Genomic DNA, 24,166 nt, shown 5'->3' on the forward strand with positions numbered 1-24,166 from the left:
AAAAGTTTTGCTCGATTGATCGACGCATCCCGAAATTACGGATCATGGAACTTGAGAAAAGAAAATTAATTGTGCACAAACATCTAGAGACCCCTTCGTGGTCTGCCTCAAAAATAGCAAAAGTGTTAAAATTACCAAAGTCAACGGTGAGTCTTGTAATCAAACGTTTTAAGGATACTCTGAGTGTGGATAGAGCACAGCGCATCTATCATAAAAGTGGCACTAGGGACTAAGAGCTGAGGAGAAAGGTGTTGAGGTACGTGAAAAGCAACCCGGGTGTCTCCATACGAGATTTGGCAAAAAGTACGATTCCAACTTTTCCACCGTGCGTAACATCCTTTCAAGAGAAGGATATAAGTCTTTTTGTGCCCGTAAACATCCCAATCGCTCCCTGAAACAAAATTTAGTGGCCAAAAAGCGAGCACCATTACTATACGAACGTGTTTTGACGAAATTTGATGGCTGTATTTTAATGGATAACAAAACATATGTCAAAATGGATTATAAACAAATCCCCGGACGAAAATTTTACCTGGCAACTGGTCGTGGAGATGTCGCTTCCAGATATAAATTTGTTTTTGCTGATAAGTTTGCTCGGAAACTAATGATTTGGCAAGGAATCGGCAGTTGTGGCCTTAAAACCAAGGTTTTCATCACAACTCACACAATGACGGTGAAGGTTTACATTAAAGAGTGTCGGATTTTACCCTTCATTCGGCAACACAAGACCAACGTTATGTTTTGGCCGGATCTAGCCAGCTGCCACTACTCTAAGGAGGTACTAGAATGGTATGCTGCAAACAATGTTAATTTTGTCGTCAAAGAGATTAATCCTCCGAATTGCCCTGAGTTCAGACATATAAAAAAAAACTTCGAGGATGCGGTAAAGAAGTGGCAAATGCACAACAAATGCGTTTAAGGTGGAATAAGTTCGCCGGTACAGTGTCACCAGCGACTGTGCAGATCATGATGGCATCGATCACAAGTAAGGTGAGACAGTAGGTTCGAAACTGTGAAATGTAGTAACTTGTTATATATCGTTTCAAAGCTAAATAAATACCCTTTTGACGTTTTGATCAACCGTGTTTGTTGTTTAATTCTTGAGTTATGATCACTTGAATGCGTCCAAATTTACTTTAAACCGGGCTTTAGTACATCTACCTTCTGATTTACTTCGTTGATACTTATCTCCAAAACCAATTTATCTACAAAACAGTTGAACATTCTGTGCCGCCATTTTTCGATATATTTTCGCAGTAGCTGTCAAGCTTAAATGAAGAGGAAAAATCGGCTTTCTGCCGTTCGCCAAGCATACGGAAACCAGGAATGCTATTTCCATTCTTTTATAGTACCTAGACCTTCCCCTTGGAATTCCGTTGAAAAAGGAAAAGCTTACACGGTGCAAACTGTACTGTTACTTACTTTGCATGCGTAAACGTTCCGTCCGGAGCTCGGGCCTTGATTTCCGCATACTCCCGTATCAGGCCCTGTTTGCCCCGTTCCCGCACCATTTGTACAATTTGCTCTATTGTCTTTGGATCACCTTCGGCACCGGCCAGGCTGTCGTCGTCGCTGAAGCCGGACGACGCGCTACTGGGTGGATTTTCGCTCCACAGTTCACTGTTGCTGGTGTTGTGATGATGGTGGTGGTGACTGTGATGCACATGATGGGCAGCGGCCGCCGCCAGGTCCGAAATGTCCTCGACCCCGATGTGATCAATGCTACTGCTTGGCGTCCGGTGATGACCGGAGACGTACTCGGAGAGATCGGTTGTACCGGTTGCCGTCGCCATGGCAGCAGCGCCGGCCAGGTGTGGATCCAGGATAGCCGTGGTAACTGTTGCCGTTGCACCACTTCCCATAGTACTGCCGGTTTGCGATGCACTGTTGGTCTGCTGTTGTTGTCCAGTGATTATTTCGTCCTCACGATTCGTCATCGATTTGTAGCAATGGAGCAACCTGGAAGAAGGGTGAGGGCAAACGTTGTATTAAACATTCATATCAAAAAGTGATGATGAACCGCACGTCCTTGAAACGCAATGGTGGATATGAGTAAAAACCACACGTGGAGGAACAGGATGTGCCTTTCCGGCTGCTATCTAATGGAATGAAAATTGTTCTGAACTACATACTGCTAGCATAATGCTGCTACAGGTGAGTTCTCGCGTGATGGAAAAGAAAACAGAATGGATGTCAGTTAGCAAAGGAAACTAATAATCAACATAGCAATAGTGATAGGTACATGGCTCTAATCAGAGCCTATTTCTTTGGTCATGCAATATTGCGAGGAAATTGTTGTGGTGCGAAGGGGCAAAAGCTGCGAGACGCCGAACCACCCTCAACGGGTGGTTCTATTATGGATGGATATTTGTTCTCTATTAGCCACTAACAACATCATTATGACCAAACGGCTGGTAGCCTTGGACTTCTTTCACTAAGAGTTGGAATTGTAGGTATGTCCTTCATCAGAGTGGACTTGACCTTGACAGAAACAGAGTTGCCGTGATGGATTGTCATAAACTAAAAGCGTGAATACGTCCATGAACAAGTGTGCTGTTCCAGAGAAAGCAGTAGCAGTTGGGTTGGTATGTAACAAGAGAGTCCTTTTGATTAAGGGATAGCAGTTGTCTGTTGCTGGTGGGCGATAATGTGGGTAAAGCGGTTTCGTTTTAGGTGACGTTCTACTTTTTCTGAATTACGTTTATGGATTCTATTAGGTAGATGGAGTGAGTGAGAGAATGAACGAGCGTATTTTTGGCCAATTGATTTACGTTTACCTTAAACTTGGCATGCACAGCAAATGACGCAGTCCTACACCCAGAAACTGTATGATCTGTGCATCCTGAGGGTAGTCAGTATATTCAGTGAAGGCGTTTTGTTTTTCATTCGTTCCACCGGAAATTGGTGATAAGGAGTAGGTGTGGGTTCGCGATACAGACAGAGAGAGAAAAAGAAAGATACAAATAAACCGGATGAGGTTGTGTCCTCATGTGGCCAACCGCCGCCGATTGTCTGTGCCCTTCTTCCCCAGACTAAACGGCTGAAGGAGGCAGCGTGGAATAACGCATGTACGAATGGTGTATGTGTGTGTGTGTGTGTGTGTGTGTGTGGTGTAGGTGGTGGATGCGTGGGTGATGTTTTCTTGTACGCGTGGGAAGACACTGTCGGACCTCGGAAGTTATGATATACGAGGAGCAGACCATGTTTGAAGGATAGGAAAAATACAAGTATGATAATTTATTCTACTGTAGGTTTATAAGCTAAAGTATAGGAAATCGTCGTTGGTCGCATATTGATAGATGTCAGTGATCTTGATACCATAATTGATGGAACTTATGGACATCCACAACGCAAGCAGCGAAATCCATCGACCAATTGGCCTCACAGTTGGCAGACCACCACCCTACAGAACAACGAGAAATGTGTCCCAAGTCAGCGTACCCTTTCGAGTTGGCAAACCGATTGGGATACTAAAACCATGGACGGTGGTTACATTCAATTATTCCGAATGTTTCTTCGAGAGCGTGGTTTAAAGGCTTGGGCTTAAGTCGTGACTTCATTCGCGTGATGAGTAGACTTATGTCCAAATGTCTGGTATAAAAATTTAATTCGTTTGTCTTTTGTATCTCTATATTAGTTTTTGTTTGTCTTGTCCCCCGTATCGATGAGTCTCATCATCGCCCACGGTCACCATAGTCGATCGAACTCCAGACGAACCTAGAACCACACTACCGTTCATACTGGCGACATCGCTCTGATGAGACAACGAAACCCTACCCCCAAGCTCCTCCCGTTTTCCTATCTTTCGACAATGTACCGCTCTAACCTCGGGTAAGCCGCGAGTATTCGGCCCAACTCCTATTAGACATAGAATTAAGTGAATTTTGTTACAAACAAAGAACAATGAATTATCGGCTCCATAAAGCTAACGCGATTGAGCCTTACAAATAAACGAACTAGATAAAAAAATGTGCCCCGGCAAAAGAAAAGATTTTCCGTAAAGTTCCATGATTCTACGCTTTTTGCTAGAATTTACAGTAGAACCATTCCACACATGCAGATTTTCGACCCGTGATTATGCTTTTCATTTCAAACTTATAATAAACTTTATACTATTGAAATGTCCACCAATGGAAAGCAGTAATGATTAACTATGTTTTCCAATCAATAGTTATGAATATAGTCACTAATAAATACTACCGTAAAGTGCCATATTTCTCCGCACCTTAGGCCTAATTCCACGCAGTTTTGAAAATTTATTAAATAATTATACAAATACAGTCACTTTAATGAGCTAAATATTATGAGAATTTTGAAGAGATTTTAGAATGAATTCTGGAGATAGCAAAAATGTTTTTCAGAGAAACCATCAGGTTTTTTTTTAAAGAACTCTAAGAGAGATTTTTGTAGAACTCAAAGTCATTTGTGAGACTTCAAACCTTCAGGAGTAGAATCTTTAGGTAATTCTTTTGGAAAATTCATGACGATTGTGAAGCGGAGTCCAGGTCCACTTCTGATGAATATTGAAAATAAGTTCCTAGACAAATTTTCAAAGAGATGTCATAACAATACGAAGGAAATTCTTAGAAAATTTAAAGATAATTTCAAGTGAATTCTAAAGCGAGTTACAAGGATCTCACGATAAATACCAAAGAGAGCATCTCAAGAAGAATTTCAAGACGATTTTTCAGAAGAATTTAAAGAATTGCTCCAAGATAATTCTCGATTTTTTTTTATTTTCGAAGGGACGTATCAGCTTTTGTGAACAATGATCGTCAATTTCGCGTAACTGGTAGTTTGCCCACGCATACTAATACTACCATAGGGGAAAAATTTCCCTACCTGTATGCGTGGGCGAGCTACCAGTTACGCCAAATCGATGATCAAATGCGTTGTTTTCAAAAGCTGATACGTCCCTTCGAAAAAGTTATCGAGAATTATGAGTAAAATTGTATGACAATTTTGAGGAAAACACAAAATTCAAGTATAAATAGGTAGAGATAAAGCTAAAATTAACAAATAGATGTGAAATTCATATCAGTTAAAACAAAAAATAAACAAAGACTTGGCAGGGTGTCTACTCAATCCAAGGAATCAAATTCCCTGAGTTTTCCAGGTTTTTCCAGGTCGGATGAAAAAAATTCCAGGTGCATACAAATTATACACATTATTATTTTATCGAACCCCCTTGTTTGCTGGTGTTCACACTGCTTGCACATGTCGAAAGAACTGTCAATTTAGATTTCAAAACAAAACTGTATCAGGAATCAAAAGTAAATACTTCCATCATGAATTACCGGAAAATTGCTCTAGTTTCAGCAGACGTATTTGCTTTTATTATTTTAAATAAAATGAGAAAGAGAAGGTGAACTTTGTGGAGTAGGAAATGGTTGCTCAGGAGGAACACCGGCAGGGATTTGGCTCATCTTGTCCATCAAAGCTGCGATATGAAGATGAAAATGGATTTCAAAACTTCGCCAAGATGTCGATACCAACTTTAGACAAGCTAGTGGGAAAAGTTCTCACTAGATATACATGATTCCTTGAGTTCTGAAAATTTCTGTTAACAACTCAATTCTGCAAGGTCTTCAAACCTTCTAACGTCCCTGACCCAAATTTTTCTAAAAACGTACGAATTTTCTGACGTTCTACAGACTTCTCTTAAGGTCTACGGACTTCTCTGAAGTTCTTTAGATTTATCTATTTCCGACTTCCATGGAGTTCTGCAAAATATTGTACTTTTGTACTTCGCTGCGATTTGTTTTTGGAATTTAGGTGCTTTTCTGACATTTAACAAATTTTTCTGAAGATCTCACATTTGAGTGAAACTGTGAAACTTTCCGTCAAATTCCTGCAAATATCTTTAAAGTTCTGTAAAGTTGTCTTAAGCTCCGTAGCTCTAATCCCAAGATCTACAAAAAAAAACTTGAGGCTCCATAAATTTCTCAGTAGATCTGCAAACTTCTCTGATGTTTTGTAAATTCCTCTAGGGTTACCCTGAAGATTTGAAAATTTCCTTGAAGATTACCTAAAGTTGTCAAAATTTATCAGAAAATATTTGAGCTTCCTTGAAGTTTTAAATGTCTCTCTCGAGATCTACAAATTTTCCTGAAATCGTGTAAATATTTATTTTTTAAAATCCCTGAAGTTCTGCAATTTTTACTGAAGATCCATTAACATTTCTGAGATTCTTGTGATTTTTTCAGAATTCCTGTGATTTTTTTCAAAGTTCTGTAGCTTTGTTCTGAAGATCTACGAACTTTTGTGATGTTGAATAATGTTTCGAGGATCTCCAAATTTCTGTGAAATACTTTATATTTCACTGTAGATTCTTGGACTTGTCTGAAGTTATGCGAATTTCCCTGAAGATTTGTAAAATTTCGCTTATAGTTTTACAAATTGATTTGAAATTATTTTTGCCTGCTTGAAGTTTTGAAAATTTCTTTGAACATTTATCTGAAGATCTTGTCATTTATAGAGAGGTCTTGTGATTTTGTTTTTATGAATTTCTGTTAATAACTTTTAATTTGTTTGTAGTTCTGTTCTCAAGATCTACGAACTACCCTGAAGCCAAATATTATAAATTAACAATATGGTTCACTTCCAGAATTCCCATATATTTCTGAAAAGACGCATAAGTAATACCCTCTCCCGGTGAGAAAGGTGACTAAAAACATTCGTGGCCTTATTATTTAAGCGTGTAATCAATTCATACGTTTAGTCAAATAAAAGGTGTGGCAAACAGTATTAGCTTTCTCATGCATGTTACACGCCTACCCTGACGTCATGACATTGTACTACGTTCAGACTATAGTTGATATTAATAACGTAATAACGTTATATAGTATGATATCAAAAGTGCCTAAATGACGTGATATCTGCTATAGTTTGAATGTACAATTAGGTTAGAGGTAATCCAAACAAATAAAAGAAAAATGCAGATTATATCTGCCATCCCTCTTTACATACCACATTGGCAACTGACAGGAGGAAAACTTTCAACACGCTAATAATCGTTAACCCAATTTTGGGTAATAGATTAACAAACACGGTAAGAAAAAAACACTCAAAAACACTTGAGTTTAAAAAAAGCTCAAAAACAAAAAAATAAAAATGAATTTGATTTTAAGTAAAAAGTAATCAACCGTCATGTTTTCACCATTGGGAAATTTTAACTTATTTTTGGATGAAAATCATAGCAACCTGCGCTGCCTTTGATACTGTCCTTTTTGTGTGCTTCATCACCTTCGTTCGTGCTCCATTCTTGGCGTTGACGGCACCGTCGAAAAATGGTTTCTTCTAGAAATGATTGATAGTTTCTTATGGGATTTTTCGGTGAAGTGAAAGGATAGTACCATAGAGGCAACTCTAAGACCAAAAGGTCCCGAAAAAATGTGCTCAACTTTTTGGCTCAGTTCTGGCAACCGGTGAACACTCGTGTTTATTTCAGTTACCGTGGGGACGTAATTTGTGATTGGCTCCGGTCCCTTTCAAATTGTATAATTATTTATGTACGATCCTTATATTTGAAATGACGTTTCACATTCATCTAGTGATGGCCGATTTTCATTCGAATAATTGATTAATCGATTAACGAACCGAAAAGTAAAATGTATTTGTAATCGTTCATATCATGCCGATATAAACATTAACATCTCCAGAGGATCATCACTGATCGTTTCAAACATGTGCTGCACTCTCATTGGTGGAAAAATGGCAGCACAGCGAACAAAAAATAATCGATTAGTTGTTAATCGAGTAATTACAAAATAGGACATCTCTGATTTTGGTGTGTTTGTTTTGATAAAAATGAGCGCAAAATTTCATCTCTACCGAGGGAGCAGCAAAACCACAAAATTACCTTGATTACGGGGGGTATTCATTGGATGAAAGGGACCGTGAAAGAGGACACTAAAATAGAAAGTTTTTCTTCCGACAGTTTCATCTTAGTATTCATCTTTGGTTCTGGTACTATCTTCGGTCCCAAGCTAATCGATGCACCCCTCGAAACATAGGAAAATCCACAAACCCCTCATTTTATCTGTCAAACTTCCATACAGAATAAAAAAAAACATAGTGTAGTACTAGAATTTCAACTAGAATTGGGTACGTTAATCGATTTGCTTGGGACCAATAGGCTATTCAAGTAGTGAATCAATTTAAAATCGTTAGTTTACACCGGTTGATAGTACGAAGTCCGCCATGTTTCACGCACAGTCTGAAGTTTACTTATGGATTTTAACATAGAAGTAAAGAGCTACATAGTCGCTGTCAACGCCAATTGCATTCAATTGATGGTTAGGTAATTTTCACTCAATGGGTTATTGATGAGGATTTCTCAAAATTTAGTTTTCATAATTTATTTAATTTTACATTGCCTCATGGAAGCCACCTGATGAGTGAAAGTGAACTCAATTTTTAACTAACTTTAAAGTACCCATTATTGGGTAAAAAATATAAATTTTAGAGATAAGTGACTTACCATTAAATTAGCAATTTTTACCCATTAACGGGGTTTATTTTTATTTTGAACTTCTTGTAACCCTATGACCATTAGAAATTTGAGTTTCTGGTAGCCTTATTTGCGGTTTTGTTTTGATTCTGCTTTCCGTTTTGCATCGTTTCATTCCGTTTTATTATTTATTACGCAATTGGGTTCTTTAATTTTGAAAAATATATCGGTTTTTATATATCATCTGAAAGAGCTTCGTTTTCTGAGCACAGCGATATTTTTTTTGAACCTACACACTTTCATCTCGATTTTTAAATCAAGATTTAAAGCAAAATAATAACTTCACTGTTTGACACTAAACTAACAAACTGACAGCTTGCTCCCATACAAAGTGACACCAAGGGGCGCTAATAAGGTGATTTTTGCAAATGTAATCGTACGTATTTCAAATAGTTCCAGTGTACCCAAATTGATAAAATTTTGGGTTTGGGTTCCATTTTTAATGCAGATTACGAATATGTATTTACCTCAATACCCTTAAAGAACCCAATTACAGCGGAACCGGAACGGCAGCGCGAAAAGCGGAAAAGCCCAATCTGAGTAAGCCTACTTGTCGGATTGAAAACTATTCAGAACAAAATTGGCTCCGGCTAGGCATCTTGATGTCATTTGTGACAACGGCCAAACTGCTCATAAAGACGATAATGAATAAAAACTGAAAATGTTCATGCATTTCCATATGGTTTCCTACCATTCCCATATATTCAAAAGTGACTGGCCCTCTGGATGTGGATGATGTCAAAAACAACAAAACATGATTAATTGGCGTCTTGTAGTGAAACTTTTCCAAGCTTTCGCCACCTACATTTCGAAGTGAGAACTACTAGAAGGAGGATAGTTTCCAAATTTTCCAAGTAAAACAGACGCTTTTTGGGACAAATCGGTCCATAAAGAAAAACTCATAATGTCCCGTGGAAACTTTTGCTTGAATCGTGTAAGAAACCGTGTTTGAAAACTATTTCTTATTATTTCGGTATGGATCGGAGATGTTTGCATGGCAAATTATGCATAACAAGTTTGCACCCACAGAGAGAGGTTACCTCCTGCGCAGCTGCATTTTTCAGAAAATGGTAAATATGTGCGATTTTCACTAAGATGAAAGTGGAAATTAAGTGAATTTACTTAGGACATGTTATAAATATCATGCTGGTGGTAATAGAGAATTGGTTGTATAGAACGCCAATATTCAATAAATGTTCATTTTGGCCTTTTTTAAGCAAACATATTGATACTCACAATTTTCGACGGAAAACGCACCGGAACTTGATTTACCCAACACGCACCATACTATAAAATGGTGCTAGATGGTCTTCAAAGTGATAACAAGATGACAAATCATCTTTATTTTGAGTAATTGAGCAATTTACTTCTGTTTACCATCATATTTACGATGCAGCATTGATGGAGCCGTGAAATGAAATGAATATATCTTATGAAAGTTTACCTGGAAAAGTCAAAGATGCACATCAGTCTGATCGTAAAAATGTTTTCTTCTTCAATTCGAATGTTATATTGGAAGGATTTCACGCAGGCTTGATGAAAATTATGATTTAATGCTAATTTTCACGAATTTTATATGCAGTCTGTCAACATTATCATCATCATGCAGTGGCGACATCTGCGTTGAGCTTTTGCGGCAATCTTCCAATTGAGTGCATGGGACTTTACCTAGGACTTTACTTACTTATGGCTTCCCACATAGTACCTAGTTGGGTGAAATAAACTTTTTTTCCTTGATTTGTTTTCCGTACTGAATACCAATGCTACCGACGCCCGAGAAGCAGCTTCCTCACCCACCCTTCGTGATCAGAGATTTTGTACCTCAGAAAATCCCGGCGGCGCTTGAGATATAAACTTAATATTGACTATTTTTTTCTTACCGTGTGGTTAAATTTTACTCAACAGTGAGTTGTTTTTGATAGCCTTGTTACGCTCAATTTACAGTGTACTAGTCACCTTTCGCGTCACTAGAGCCGCTAGTGTCGGGAAAAATCGTGTCTTGGGGATAATAGAAGAGTGAACCATATTGTTAATTTATAATATTTGCTGAAGCTCAACAAATTTCTCAGTAGATCTCCGACCCTCTCTGAAACTCAAAAAAAAAAATCTATGTTGGCTCTCAGACCTGCTGTCTGGCATGCTTATTCTTATACAATACATGCTTCGTATGCTTCCTTTTGACGGTTGCCAGTCTCTCTTCTTCGACTGTTTCCTTTTTACGACGATTTTGATCCTCCACATACAAATCAGCGAAGAGAGAGCGTGACAAGACTCTCTGAATGAACTTGTCTCGTTCGCACACGTTGTCTTAGCTGTCAGATGCTTGTCAAGTTCAGTGCCCTTAAGAAACGTTTCAACAAACTGAACGAAAACTTCTTTTGAATTACGAATGAAGTGATAATTGGAAAATTCCCTGAGTGGAACCAAAATTCCCTGAATATTCCAGGTTTTTCCAGAAAAAGTAAAATTCCCTGTAAATTCCCGGTTTTCCAGGTTTTTTTTCAGGTAGTAGACACCCTGGAATGTTTTATAGCGAAATTTGTTGTCTGTATCTCTTCTAATAAAAAAAGATATACCCGAATATAGTAAAAAATATGAATAAATTCAAATTGATTTTATACGAGTTTAAAAACTAACAAAACTCCAATTTTTTCATATTATTGAGAATAAAATACGCCCTTTCAAATGCCGTACTAAATTTTTTTTTTGTTTGCCCCAACCAGAGATATTAACAATTGAAAAGTGCATATTTTTAGCATAAAAACGTCAATAACTCTTGATCGACGAAAGATATTGACAAGCTTTGTGCGGCAAAAATTTGCGCCTTCTGAAGATCTAAAAGTTATTTGAAGACACCTTTGCTGAGAAATTCAAAATAAGAAAACTAGAGCAAAACAACTGTTTTTTTAGAGCCACCCTAACTCAATTCAAGAAAATAGCTCTAAATCGGCCAATTTAAGAGATACAAAAAAGTTGTATTCTACAAAGTTGCTTGAAATTAGCTCAGCTATAACTTAGCCAAAGAATGTTTACCTTAATTTATTCAAACAAATAAGTTAGATTTTTGATTTTAATGATAATAGGAACCACCCTAGAATTCATTGTCATAAAAATGAGGGCATAGCTATAAGGAACAACTTTGCAGGAGAGACTTTTAGTCTAAAGTTTCAATTTCAGGATCAAAACATATCATTCCACCTAAATCTGCATTCTGGACCACTGTGCGTTGTAGGTTGATGAGGAAGTATTCAGAAGTTTTCCAACTAATGGAATCAGATGGAATCTTGAATGATGAATCTTGATTTTTTGGTCAGATTTTTACATTCTCTATAGAGAAGACCCGTGCCTTGGTGATTTAGCTATATTGTCAAAAATTTGCTCTCCAGCAGAGCTGAATTCCGGGCAGAAATGTCAATTTCTGAATATAGGGGAAATGTTGGTAATGTCGGTCTTAATGTCCCTAATTTGGGCCCATACATAAATTCAGCAATTGATTAAATTTTCAATAGCGACCAAAAATATCCATTAGTGCCGTCTCAATGACGCGTTCATCTAGATAAAATTGATAAATAGCTGATTTTAGCGATGGGCCCAATCTTAGATCCATGGGCCAACATTAGAGCCATTTCCCCTACCTAATATTATAAATTTCTTTCTTTTCGATTAATAGTATGCCCGGAATTCAGCTGCAAGATAGTTTGCATGGATTAGCACATAAAAAAATCCGTGCTTTTTGTGTGTATTTTTTGATTAAATAAATTACCTGAAAAAGCTCTTACCTGTATAAAGTACGTGTAAATAATAAATAATAAATAATAATTTTAACATTCACAATGTTAAGAATTGTGCATCTGCAGCATAAGCATGAATTACGTACGTACGTTGGATTTGTTAGTTATTTCGACGCTTTTGGGCAATACTTGACATTTCCCATTTTTTCAATAGTATATTGTTAAAAATCAACAGTCATACATGCGCAGAAATATTTCTGATCGACTGGTGATAAAATTATTGATATTGGTCCAGGGGCAGTTGAGTTATTTACGTTCAAAATATATCATAATTTCGTTACATGTTCCGTTTTCGGTTTTCACAAAGTGTACCCCCATATAGAAATCACAGACGTAGTCCTACTTCAAACAATTGTGCATCTTGAACATTTTCCTATGTCCTAAATGTATTAAATTTATTCTGTGTGCACTTTACCTTGAAACAGCCAGAATTTTATAAAATTATAAAATTCAAACTCCTAGAATTTAATTTTGGTAACTATGCCTAAGCTTTGACTGATGGTTATATATTCAAAATAAAAAAAAGCTAGTTACAAAATTCATGAAATTACCTAACTCTGAGATATTTCTTAAGTATGAGATGCTTACATTTACAAGATCCGAACTGTGATTTCATTACAAAAACCATGAACAAACGATCATTGCTTGTTCAAAATCAGTAAGCGTTTAAGGCTCTCCCAATAGAGCTCCCAATCGTTGTTATGGAATAAATATAATCAAATTTATTGTTTCACCATTAAAATAATAGTAAGCCTCAATGTCATATTATCGGTCACAGAAAAAAAAAAATGTGCCCAAAAATAAGTTGCCTTGGACGCAATTTGAGTGAGTTTTTAATAAACCGTATTTTTGCAAAATTAAAAAAGTGCAGCAGGCCCCCCTTAGGCCCCCTCCACATACATTTTCTAGCTACGCCAATGTTTATTGATGGATTATGAGTCTCCTAATATAAATTTATGCACTTATGAAGCATTGCTCCTTAATTATGAGCTAAGTGTATAGAAATGCTAGTGTGTAGTAAATGCTATATTCAGGGATGGAACCTAAGTAAAAGTGTGTTAGTTACTGTTATTATCAATAATTCCAACAGATGCATCCTCACACAAAAAAAAAACTGACACCTCTCAGCAAACGCAGCGCTACCTACCATGAGGAATGATCGATGTCCAGCGTTCCGCCTAACCGCACTGGCAGCGAGTCCCGGGGCACATGCAAGCTCAGCTGTGGTATCGACACGGTAAACACCCGCTCCCGTAGTTTTTCCCGCACGAACAACCGAAGGATCTTGAACGGGGCCTTAAACCATAGCGGGGCAGTCACGATCAGTACTTTCTTCAGCCTCGCCGGATAGCCACCCTGTGGGAGAGAAGGATAATAAAATACGGGTAAATAAATCGAGTTAATTCTGGTTTAGCGCAGCGGGGGAAATAGAGAAAAGTTTATTTTGCTATCTAGAGTGGAAAACGGATCGGAAAAACAAATAATCCAGACGCCATGTGCTCATATTATGAATAATGCACCGGTTTCAGATCGTCAATGCTACACGCATGCGGTCGATATCATTTTCCAATGTTGAAGATAGGTTCCTATAGGTATGTTCATAAACAGGGACGACCATCCACAGCACGACGAAGGGCATCAGCAGTGAGGCCAATGTCGTTGTCAGGCATATCGGCAGACGAGCCGCCGTGGGTGGAGAGGTGGGAGCTTTTCAGGAAGGCCATGTTGGTTCGTTCTTAGGCACAGGACGGATGGCAACGCACAGAGCGGAGAAAGTTTTCTTGTTTGTTTTAGCAATGACAAAAGGTGAAATTAACCGTTTTCCACCCACGATTTCAGACCGAGACATTGGGAGGCAAAAGGTCGCACCCGGGTGCGAGTGGAAGAGTAAATATTGATTTTGTATGACGAGCAAAGGTCTTGGTTGGTGGTCGGTTACAGGACGCTATTGCGTAGTATGGTTGTGGGGATTAGCGAGAAAATTCTACATAGATGGCATGTCGGATTGACGGTGGATTCTAGTAAATTGCAACTGGGAGAAATTTCTCAACAAGATACTTCATCAGTAATTTGCTTTCAAAGCTTTAGCTTTTGAATTGACATGAACAAACTCGTGACACACAAACCCACTGGCGCGAGTGCGAGAAATAGACCACTAAGTAGAATAGTAGATGTGTTTTCTGTATATTATTTTTCTTTGAGCATTCCCAGGGAGCGCTATTGTTTACCCACATTCATAGCTCTGACCTGACTCAGAACTGTCGTCAGGGGAAAAAGAATGGTGCATATGAATGAATGGTATACAATTTTTACTCGGTAATGCATGCTAGATAAATAGAGCAAAAATACATTTTCAGGATTGCTTTGGCCTCGGGGCGGTTTGTGTCCTGGTTTTGTCTCGGGTATTTCTGAACAGGGATAAGACCCGTCAACAACTGCTACGACATGGAATACCGATGTGCATACAAGAACGAAGAACTATATGTGTATAAAGAATAGGTGTACTGATTTAGAAATTAAAACTTGTTTAGATAGCAAATAAGAAGTAAGGCGTTAATATGACGATTATAAAACGTTTTCCATCAGATTTATCAAATTTTAAGATGATCAGTAAGTTAGAAAGGCACACGTAAACTAAGTCTGAGCGAACCGTTTTCAGATATCAATAATCCATAATTTGCATTAATTCTATCACGAAATTATGTCTTGAGAAGTTAAACTTGAAAAATCAGAAGGTCACCCGCTTTTCAAACACTCCGACGAACACGATGCCTTCGGTAAAAGGTGTAACGGGAAACTTGCAAATCTATTGGTGCTATTTGAAACTACATACTTTAAAGATTTATTCGGTATCAATAAATTTAAAATTTGTCGATAAATTGCTGAGCAATGATTATTCAAACATTGTCAATTAGCCGTCACGTGTTAGGAGTGTTAATTAACCTTCCTACGGTGAGCTTTTTAAGTGTGTTGATTTATTTCCCTTTAGTTCCGTTAAAATTGCTTATCTTTTGACAGCTACACGTAATGCGTCTACTACTTGCAGACTTCATCAGTGCCAAGCACTCAACACCAAGTACTTGGCACTGATAAAGCCTGCAAATAGAAAACGAAATAGGCGTATCTGTCAAAAGATAAGCAATTATAACGGAATTCAAAGAAAATAAATCAACACACTCAAAAGGCTCTTCATAAAGGGATTCCGTTAAGAGGTTCGACAAAACTGAAAGATTATTCCTGCACAGCAAAACATAAATTTTAATATTACATCCAAGAGGATGCACTTCAATCATATCGAAAATCTCATGTAATTCTTATGACCACAAAAATAAACAAATGCAGTAAAAGCAGCGGAATGTCAGTTCATGCATTGTATTAATCATAATTTTGTCCTTTTTTAGACTGTTGACATAGCCTCTGATGAATTCTCAATGAGATTCTGCGAATTTTGAGGTGTCGCACGACATGGTCCCATGAAAATTATAAATTGGCCACCTTTCCAGGGCTCCCGGAACGTGTTTCGAGACCACCGAATAGCCAATGTTGCCCCGGACAAGTTGCCATGGCCTCTGATGAATTCTTCATGAAATTCAGCAAATTTTGAGGAGCCGCACGACTTGGTTCTATGAAAATGATAAACTGGCCACATGTAAGGCCTGTACTCGAAAAAAAAAAATGCACCAGACAAAAGTGTTCGCCAAAAATTTATTTTAAGTCAGATTTTCTTGAAACTTTCAGGGAACGAACAAATACATATGGATTATGTTTCGGCATAATTACTTTATTCAATTTCCTTTCCATCGCTGAAAGCCCGCACTTTTCTCTTAAGACCCCTCACTAAATTTTGTGCAATGGTTGAGCCGACCTTTTTGGTCACATTCATCCATTCTTTCTTCAACTCCAGCTCGTTCTTAAACACCTTGAACGATTTTTTTTACGGCTTCCACCGGAAGAGTCCTGCATCTTCTCCTGGCAGTTGATTCCGATTTAACTAGACTTGATCTGGAAGTTTCTTCTGACTGACATTGGCCAATTCTAACGATTTATCTTGAAAGCTTCTTCCTAGTTCCTCCAGAGGCCACGGAAATGTCTGCCTACTTCTTATGGAAGTTTTTCTAAACTTTTTCTGAACGTTTTTTTCCGACTTGCCCCGCAAATTTCTTACGTCATGGATGTCGGAAGTCTGTCAGCTTCCTCTCGAAGTTTGTGCTTACTTTCTCCGGATGTTTTTTTTTTCTGACTGCTCTGGAAGCTCTTTCCAACCTCGTCTCAAAGTTTCCATCAGCATCCATTCGAAATGTCTTTTAATTTGTTGATAGTTCTTCACAGAGTTAATTTCCCAGGCATGTTATGTTTAGAATTTTTCCGCAAAGAATGTATATTTAGCATGCTTTTTTAAGCTTTCATAGAATTTGGTGAAATTAGCGGAAATTGATTTCCAGGATGTCACTGGTGCTTCAATAACAAATAGCTTTTTTAAATTGCATAATGTTTTACAAACTTCCCATCCCCAACAGAAATCCTGGCTGCGCCACTGTCGTAACCTTCTCCGATCGTCCATTGTGGATCTTGTAATTTTTTATCAAAATTGCGTCTTTGACATTTTTCAATAAATTGTAGCACGAAAACGTTACTTCTGATCGAAATGACGACTGATACAAAGTTGTAGAGAAAAACAAAATCTTGCTGGGATTTTACTTTTCAGTGAAATTAAAAAAAAAAGTGTTAAAAAACGCAAATATTTCAAAAAGTATATCTTCAATTTTTATAACATAAAAAAAACTCATATCTTGCAAATTTTTGGAATATTTGAAACCATGGACACTTGAAAATTGTCTAAATTTGTTAGCAAGCTTTTTATGCAATGTTGGCACAGAAACGATTTAGAACAGGGTGTCGACTCAATGAAGTAATCCAATTCTCTGATATTTCCTGATTTTCCAGTCGTATTTAAAAAAAAAATCCAGGTATAGAAAACTATCAACCATTTTCATAATTCACAAGTCTAAATAGAGCTGAAATTAGGGCGTAACAGCTTTTGTAAACAATGACTTCTCTCGATGATTTCTAAGATTTCAAGGCACGCCTACATAAAGCAACATATCCATCGAGTAGGGGAAGTCTTCCCCTACTCGAAGGGGATGTCGATTTGCCAGGAAGAGCCATGACTTTCGAGAAATCATCGAGAGAAGACATTGTTTACAAAAGCTGTTTCGCCCTAATTCCAGCTCTATCTAGAAGTGTTGAAAGTACCAGAAAATCACTACTAACCAGTGTTACTATAATTTATAGCGATGTGCAAAAAACTGTAACCACAACCATCTTCATATCAATAAGCAAACCCGACTTGCTTAATCAGCGTAATGATGTCATCATGTTCATGATCCGTTTCTTACCTCGATTTACTCCATGTTACGAGGAGAGGTCCTGACTGTTTCCGAACTTTACGCTAAAGGTAGAAATTCATCTGGTTCCCCTCCATATATCATTTGAAACACTTGTCTTTAATCCCGTTATAACATATATTCCTTGAGCACATGTCGAGACCCAGCTGAGCAAGAAAATCATTCAGGGTAGTACACTAGTTTCAGCAAACCAATTGCCGAGATTTTCACCGCCAAGTGCTTGGCAACCATTTCGGCAAAAGATAAGCTTGCTGGGCAATTCGGTAATCCTAAAGTAGGCAGTTTTATTTTTTTGCCACAACATAATTGATTTGCTTCTCTTGACAGACAGACAGCATTCAAAACGGATTGAAACTGCAGCTGCGAAAAACCTGTGCAACAACTTGTTGTATGGCAAGCACGCGATTTTAGAAATGGTGAATCAGGTGATGAACACCATTTAGACGGGAATAAAAGCTGGAAGATTGTTTATTTCTACCTAAATCATCAACTTATTCCGGACAAGCAAAAATTCATCTCCTGCCATCACTATCTGTGAACTTAAAGCATAATTAAAGCTATTTTCATGTAAGAAATGGAACACTCCGAATCTTTTTTTTTCCTCTGTTCGGGACCTAACACTACTGCGACCACTAAATTGATCTATTTTAGTATATCCCGTCTCCTTAGTTTAGTGCATGTCGTATTACTCCATCATTTTTCAATAATGAAGTATTCGCTTTTTTTTTACAGTTGCCATTTATCGCAAGGATCCGCCTTTAATTATACCCTTCGGAGTGTTGAAACACCCTCTAAAGGCGCGCCCCTTTGTCAGTCAAAATTGGATTCCTTAGCAACAAAATTAAGGTATGACACTGATAATGACCATGCATCAGAACCCTAGTCCCCTAGGGAACAACGAATAGAAGATTAGGAATCACATAGATGAAGACAACTAACTCATTTTTTCCTTGTTTCTAGATCATCCTCGGTGGACAAAGCCGAGTCTTGTCACTATCAACAAGGCATAAAAAAGTAACAAGGACTAAGATATGTTCCTTGGATTACTGAAAAATCCTGTTCCCCTAGTTTGAAGTAGTTAGGACTAGGAATCGGTGGTAGATCTTAAGTTCCGTAACGTACCACGAAAAGGTGATCTACCCACGTTACGGGGCATCTTACATTGCTTACTTTATCAAGAGGACTGATTTTCTGTTCATCCTTTCCTTCATCTTCATGGTGACCAGCAAAACTAGGTTAGCAATTTCCCGTTTATCTACCGGAATTTTGAAAATTATCCCGGTTTAGCTATATACATTTTAATTAAGCATAATATTGAATGCGATAAAGCCTAAGATTAAATGGGTAATTTCTAAGACAGCAGCACCTTTGATGGCTCTTAAATTTGGTTCTGCGATACGTTCGAAGTCTTCGCTCAAAACTTAATTGTTAGTTGTTTTCATAATTCTTCTAAAATAAATTTGAAATTCTCTCTGGGAGCCCCTTGAAAATGTCTTTATAACAGTCTAAAAATTCTCTGCAGAACACTAAAAAAAACTTAAAATTCGTCCTTAGATTCTCTTCGGATTTTAAATTATATCTAAGAATTCACTGGAGCTTCCATTTTTTTTAAATTAGCTTGTTATTCTCCGTAGAGTCCCATGCAATTCACTTCAGATTCTCAACCAACAATTGAAAAGGGCCTATTAGCAAAACTTGAAATCCCCTTTTCCTACCAACACCATCGGAGCAGGGGAAATTCTCCGACCGAGAATTGTCTTCAAATTTTGCCCAGAAGTGTCTTGGAGTTCTTCTCTAAATTCTTCTGGAAATTGCATGGAGTTCTCATCAAAATTCTCTAGAAATTCCATTCGAAATGCGCTTGAAATTATCCTCGGAATTTCCTTATAGATTTTCGCAGAATTATTTTGGAATTGTATTCCCGTGGTATTTTTCACGAATCCTGTAATCCTCTTCACTCTTGGGAGTTCTAGTAAAAACTCTATTGGAGATTTTCCTAAAGCTACCTAGAAAATATTCTCTGAAATAAATTGGTGTTACCTCCAAAATTCGTTAAAAAATCTGCTCAAATTTGTTTTGGAAATCAAATTTTAAAATTCTCGTAAAAGTTCTTCAAAGTGACTGTACCCTGCATATCTAGTGGCTTGGACTGTCTTGAAATCTTATTGTTTTCGAAGAGAGTCATCTTTCGGTTTTTTCCGGTGACAAATTCCCAGCTTCTTCCGGTTTTCCCGTTCTCTCTGCATTTAACATATGAAAAACTTGTTTTTAATCCCGGAGGATTTCTCCAAACAGCGCTTCACCTCCAAAATTCTGTAAGTTAATTTAATCTAAAGCAACATTACAATACTAAAACTTCATTGATAAGCTAATTTAACGAGCTAAGCAGGTTTCCAATGATTTTTTTTTTAAATTTGAAATGAAAAATCATTCTCAAACTACACCTACTCGGTTGATTGTTTGAAACTTGCGAAGTCAGGCATACTTATTAATAAGTTTCTGCTATTTATTTATTTATATCGTCAAGCATAGTAGACTACATACAATGGTTACAATGTTTTACTTACATACTATGCATTATTTCTATTATGTTTTAGTCGGGTTTTAACTTCTTCTTTTGACATAGTGATGCTAATGACTTTACAGTGTAGATTATATTGTCGCATCATTCGATTAAAGGGGCCCTGTGTGATTTTTATGAGAATAATTTTCGTGTTCTTAGATGCCGACAGGGTGTGTAGAAGTTTAATTATGAAAGTATTTCTGATGATTCCATGCGATGTGAAATAATGTCATTGATAAAGAAAAGCATTGCAAATTCGCGGCGTTCTTTAAGTGTTCGTAAGTTGATGCGTATGCAGCGTGCTTCATATGATGGAAGAGGAAATGCGGTCTAATTCAATTTGCTAAGGGCATATAAAAGGAATTGGTTTTTGGACGGATTCTATGCGTTCCTCGTTACGGCAATGTACGGACTCCATACTAGGTTACAGTATTCCAGAATAGGTCTTACGTATGTAATATATAAGAATTTAATAGTGTATGGGTCTTGAAAATTATAGCTGAACCTTTTAATGAAGCCCAACATACTATTTGCTTTCGTTATGATTGTATTATAATGTTCTACAAAAGTGAGTTTGGAGTCTGGTAGGATAACAGCTAGGTCCCTCAAAATTTTACATGTTTCTACTTTTGGGTTGCTTAAAAATATTTCAACAAGAGGTGTTTCTATTTTTTTGCTAAATACAGTTGCGTTGCATTTTTTTACATTAAGGTGGAGTAGACTTTTACTGTACCAAGTGTTGAAAAAGTTGATTTCATTCTGGAATTCTTCTGTGGCGCTAGAATTACTTATTTCCATGAAGAGCTTCATGAAATTTCGTTTACCTACAAAATATATATATATAATATGGGCCTAAATGAAAACCCTGGGGCACCCTCGAAGTGACCGAAATAGGTTCTGAAAGTTTATTTTGAAAACGAACTATTTGTTTGCGTTGCGTTAAGATTGGAGCAAATTCAGAAGTCTAGATTCCATTCCTATTTTTTGTAATTTAAAGAGTAATAATGGTATGTCGATTCGGTCAAATGCTTTACTGAAGACAGTATAAAGAGCTTCCACGTGCTTGCGATTGTCCATTGCGTTAAGAATGAAGGTTACAAATTCAAGAAGATTATAAGTAGCTGAACGACCTTTGAAAAAGCCGTGCTGTTTGTTTGTAATTTGATTTTTTACTTGCTGAATTTTTTTTGTCGTTTACGATTGATTGAAAAAGTTTTAGGATGCAAGAGATAATGGTAATTCCATGATAATTACGGATGTCAGATTTCTTGCCTGATTTAAAAATAGATACCAAATGAGACGATTTCCAAATTTCAGGGAATTTCCCATTTTTCAGAGACATATTGAAAAGGCGAAATATTTCCCTGAATTTGACTAAAATTAATTCCCTGAAATTTCCTGATTTACCATGTTTTTTTCCAGGTAGTCAACACCCTGTTATCGTTCTTCATTTTATATCCGATATCACGAATTCAATGTAACTCGATTCGCTTGATTTGCTTTTATTTTATTTTCAGGAATAGCGCTGGTTAAACAAGTTACAGCTGATTTGCTGATAATCAGTGGGGCAAATTCCGAAATCTCAGTACATTAATTTTCAATGATTTCAGTTTTATCCGTGTTTTATATACGAAGTTTGGTAAGCTAATTTTTTTAGCGAATGTGCTGCCGTGTCGAATCAGTATTTATTATTGCTGAACTCGACAATCAGTTTTAAATGTGTACACTCCCACGTATTGAACATCCCATAGCATATGTTTTTTTTTTTACGATTTGAATTTAATTAAAATCACTTTCCCCTCAAACATATTGCAAGTTTCTTCCATCTCATCAGCAATCGCATAATGCTTTCACAAAGCTGAAAAATTTCGGCTCAGGTGAGCCTCGCGCTTTTAATGAGAATGGCTATGGAAAAACCGTTTTTGTTTATAGAGCAGAAGATCATTACAGAGTTGATCTATCCCAGGCCTCTATTGTAGGAACTCGGTAATAATAAAACTCGGCGGACCGATTCGGAAAAGTAATACGTATGTTAATACAAAAGTGACATACGCTTGATCCGGTTCGGAAGACATTGTTAACTGCCTTCGGGGATGTCATTTAATTTTAATAGCTTTTTGTAACCAATAATGAACGATCGCCTGTCGTAGCTTGTTGTGATGTAAGAGGCACGAAGGCCTTAGAGCTACCGTTTTTGCATACTGAGCAGAAGTTCGTGGGTTAGAACCCATGCTCCTTTACAGTACTTAGTTGATAGGGTAGCGTCATTAACTTACCAGGCTTTAAAAGATCGCATCACTTTCCAATGTGAATCCAGATCTAATTAACCCTTCCCACTAACAAAAACGTGCTTCAAAAACGTGACAACCGTGGAGATGCAGAGGTATACTCGGTCTCTAGCAACAACGGGTGTCGAATTAACAATTCTTTCGAGAATATGTTAGCAAAGTGTGTCCATTATTTTAACACTTATCACTACATGTTTGCATCAAACGGAGATAACAAGATGATTATATGAGTTGTAAAAAACGAACAATGTCCACAGAAACAATAGCGTCTACCAAATTTTCTGATAACGTGATCGACATCGAGGGGACTACTCTCAACTTGTAACGATTGTTTAACATAAGTCCTATGACGAATGTATTTCGAATCTATCCGAGCAGCTCTAAGAAGTCCAAACTCGTCCATTATAGAAACCTAATTAAATCCAAAAATCATCACAATGCTATGCAGACGTAACCAGGCTTTTAAGCATTTAAAGATCTAGAATACTCAATACTCAATAATGCTCACTCTTGACTGCCTTGTTTGTCTGCGTATATTTGAATCATTATTCAATCATAAACGTGCAACTCCAAACAATCAAAAATTCATCCATCCAAACAAGACCACTATCCTAAATTCATCATATTGCGTAGTTTACACGACAAAGGTTTGATGTTTGTTGCACACAGCGTCCATAAAGAGACGTGCCAATCTATTTGGACGTTAAATTATGTCAGAGTCAATCAGGTATAGCATCTGCTCAAAAAAACACTTGTAAAAATAACGGAAGAACCAAGATGACCGATTTTTTACAAACAATTATGCAAAGTTTCATGCAAATCGGAGAAGATCGAGTGTTGTCCGATTCGTCATTTGGCGTGGAATCACTCAGATACCAGATTCCGGAAAATTTCCTTAATGTTTTTAAGATCTAAGATTATTATTTTAGTTTCATTTCCGGCATCTTGAATATTTTGTATAGCACCAAAATCTTAACAAAATTCTTCAAAATTAAAATTTTAAATTACTACAGAATTCTAAAAATAACACCTATACAATTTTCATAAATTTCAGGATTTTCAGTCGAAGGTCTGAAACGATATAAACCAAGAATTCAATGATGGAACAATCCAAAGCAAACTTGTAAGGTTGTGACCGGTCATGTTAGGTCATATAAGCACGATCTACAAATAGCCCCCAAGCGACAAGCTGTGGGAGTTAGCTACATCGCTCGATAATAGGATTATATTGGAAGCCAGTTGAGCGTTTCGATAGCCTACTCAGCAAAAGACATGCTGGATCTATTTTCGGTCTGATCATCAAATGTTTGTGAAGGAAATGTTTCGACTTCTCTGGGGCATCTTTGTGTTTGCCACATAATAATACGAAGACAAAAATGGAATAAGCTTTGAAAGCTCTCAATTAACGGCTATAAAAATGCTCAAAAAAAAAAAAGAAAATGGAGAGTGTGAGCGTACCATCGTAAAGTCAGCAAACGCGGGGCTTCAAAACAGCGTCGTTGTAAGTTGGAGCAAAGGACACCGGGCACAAATAAATACGTCTAGCCGATTGACATAATTACTCTTAATACGAGAGCTCTTCGCTGTCTATTTATGCAGACAAGGCC

The 24,166-nt window shown here is 37.3% G+C and overlaps 1 protein-coding gene across 2 annotated transcripts in view; it reads right to left on the reverse strand.

The window, feature by feature from the left end:
- The window catches only part of Ptpmeg2 (Protein tyrosine phosphatase Meg2), a 243,455-nt gene that overhangs the window by 12,368 nt on the left and 206,921 nt on the right, over positions 1–24,166 (reverse strand). For both annotated transcript variants that reach the window (XM_065238347.1, XM_065238346.1), the window contains exons 4-5: positions 13,451–13,659; positions 1,423–1,959 (exon numbers count right to left, since the gene is read on the reverse strand). In XM_065238347.1, the coding sequence (XP_065094419.1) occupies positions 1,423–1,959; positions 13,451–13,659 (746 nt within the window). The remainder of the gene's footprint in view (positions 1–1,422; positions 1,960–13,450; positions 13,660–24,166) is intronic.

Source organism: Ochlerotatus camptorhynchus, unplaced genomic scaffold, assembly GCF_037179485.1.
Source record: "Ochlerotatus camptorhynchus isolate MF236.1 unplaced genomic scaffold, CSIRO-AGI_Acam_v1.1 ptg000767l, whole genome shotgun sequence".
Classification (NCBI taxonomy): domain Eukaryota; kingdom Metazoa; phylum Arthropoda; class Insecta; order Diptera; family Culicidae; genus Ochlerotatus; species Ochlerotatus camptorhynchus.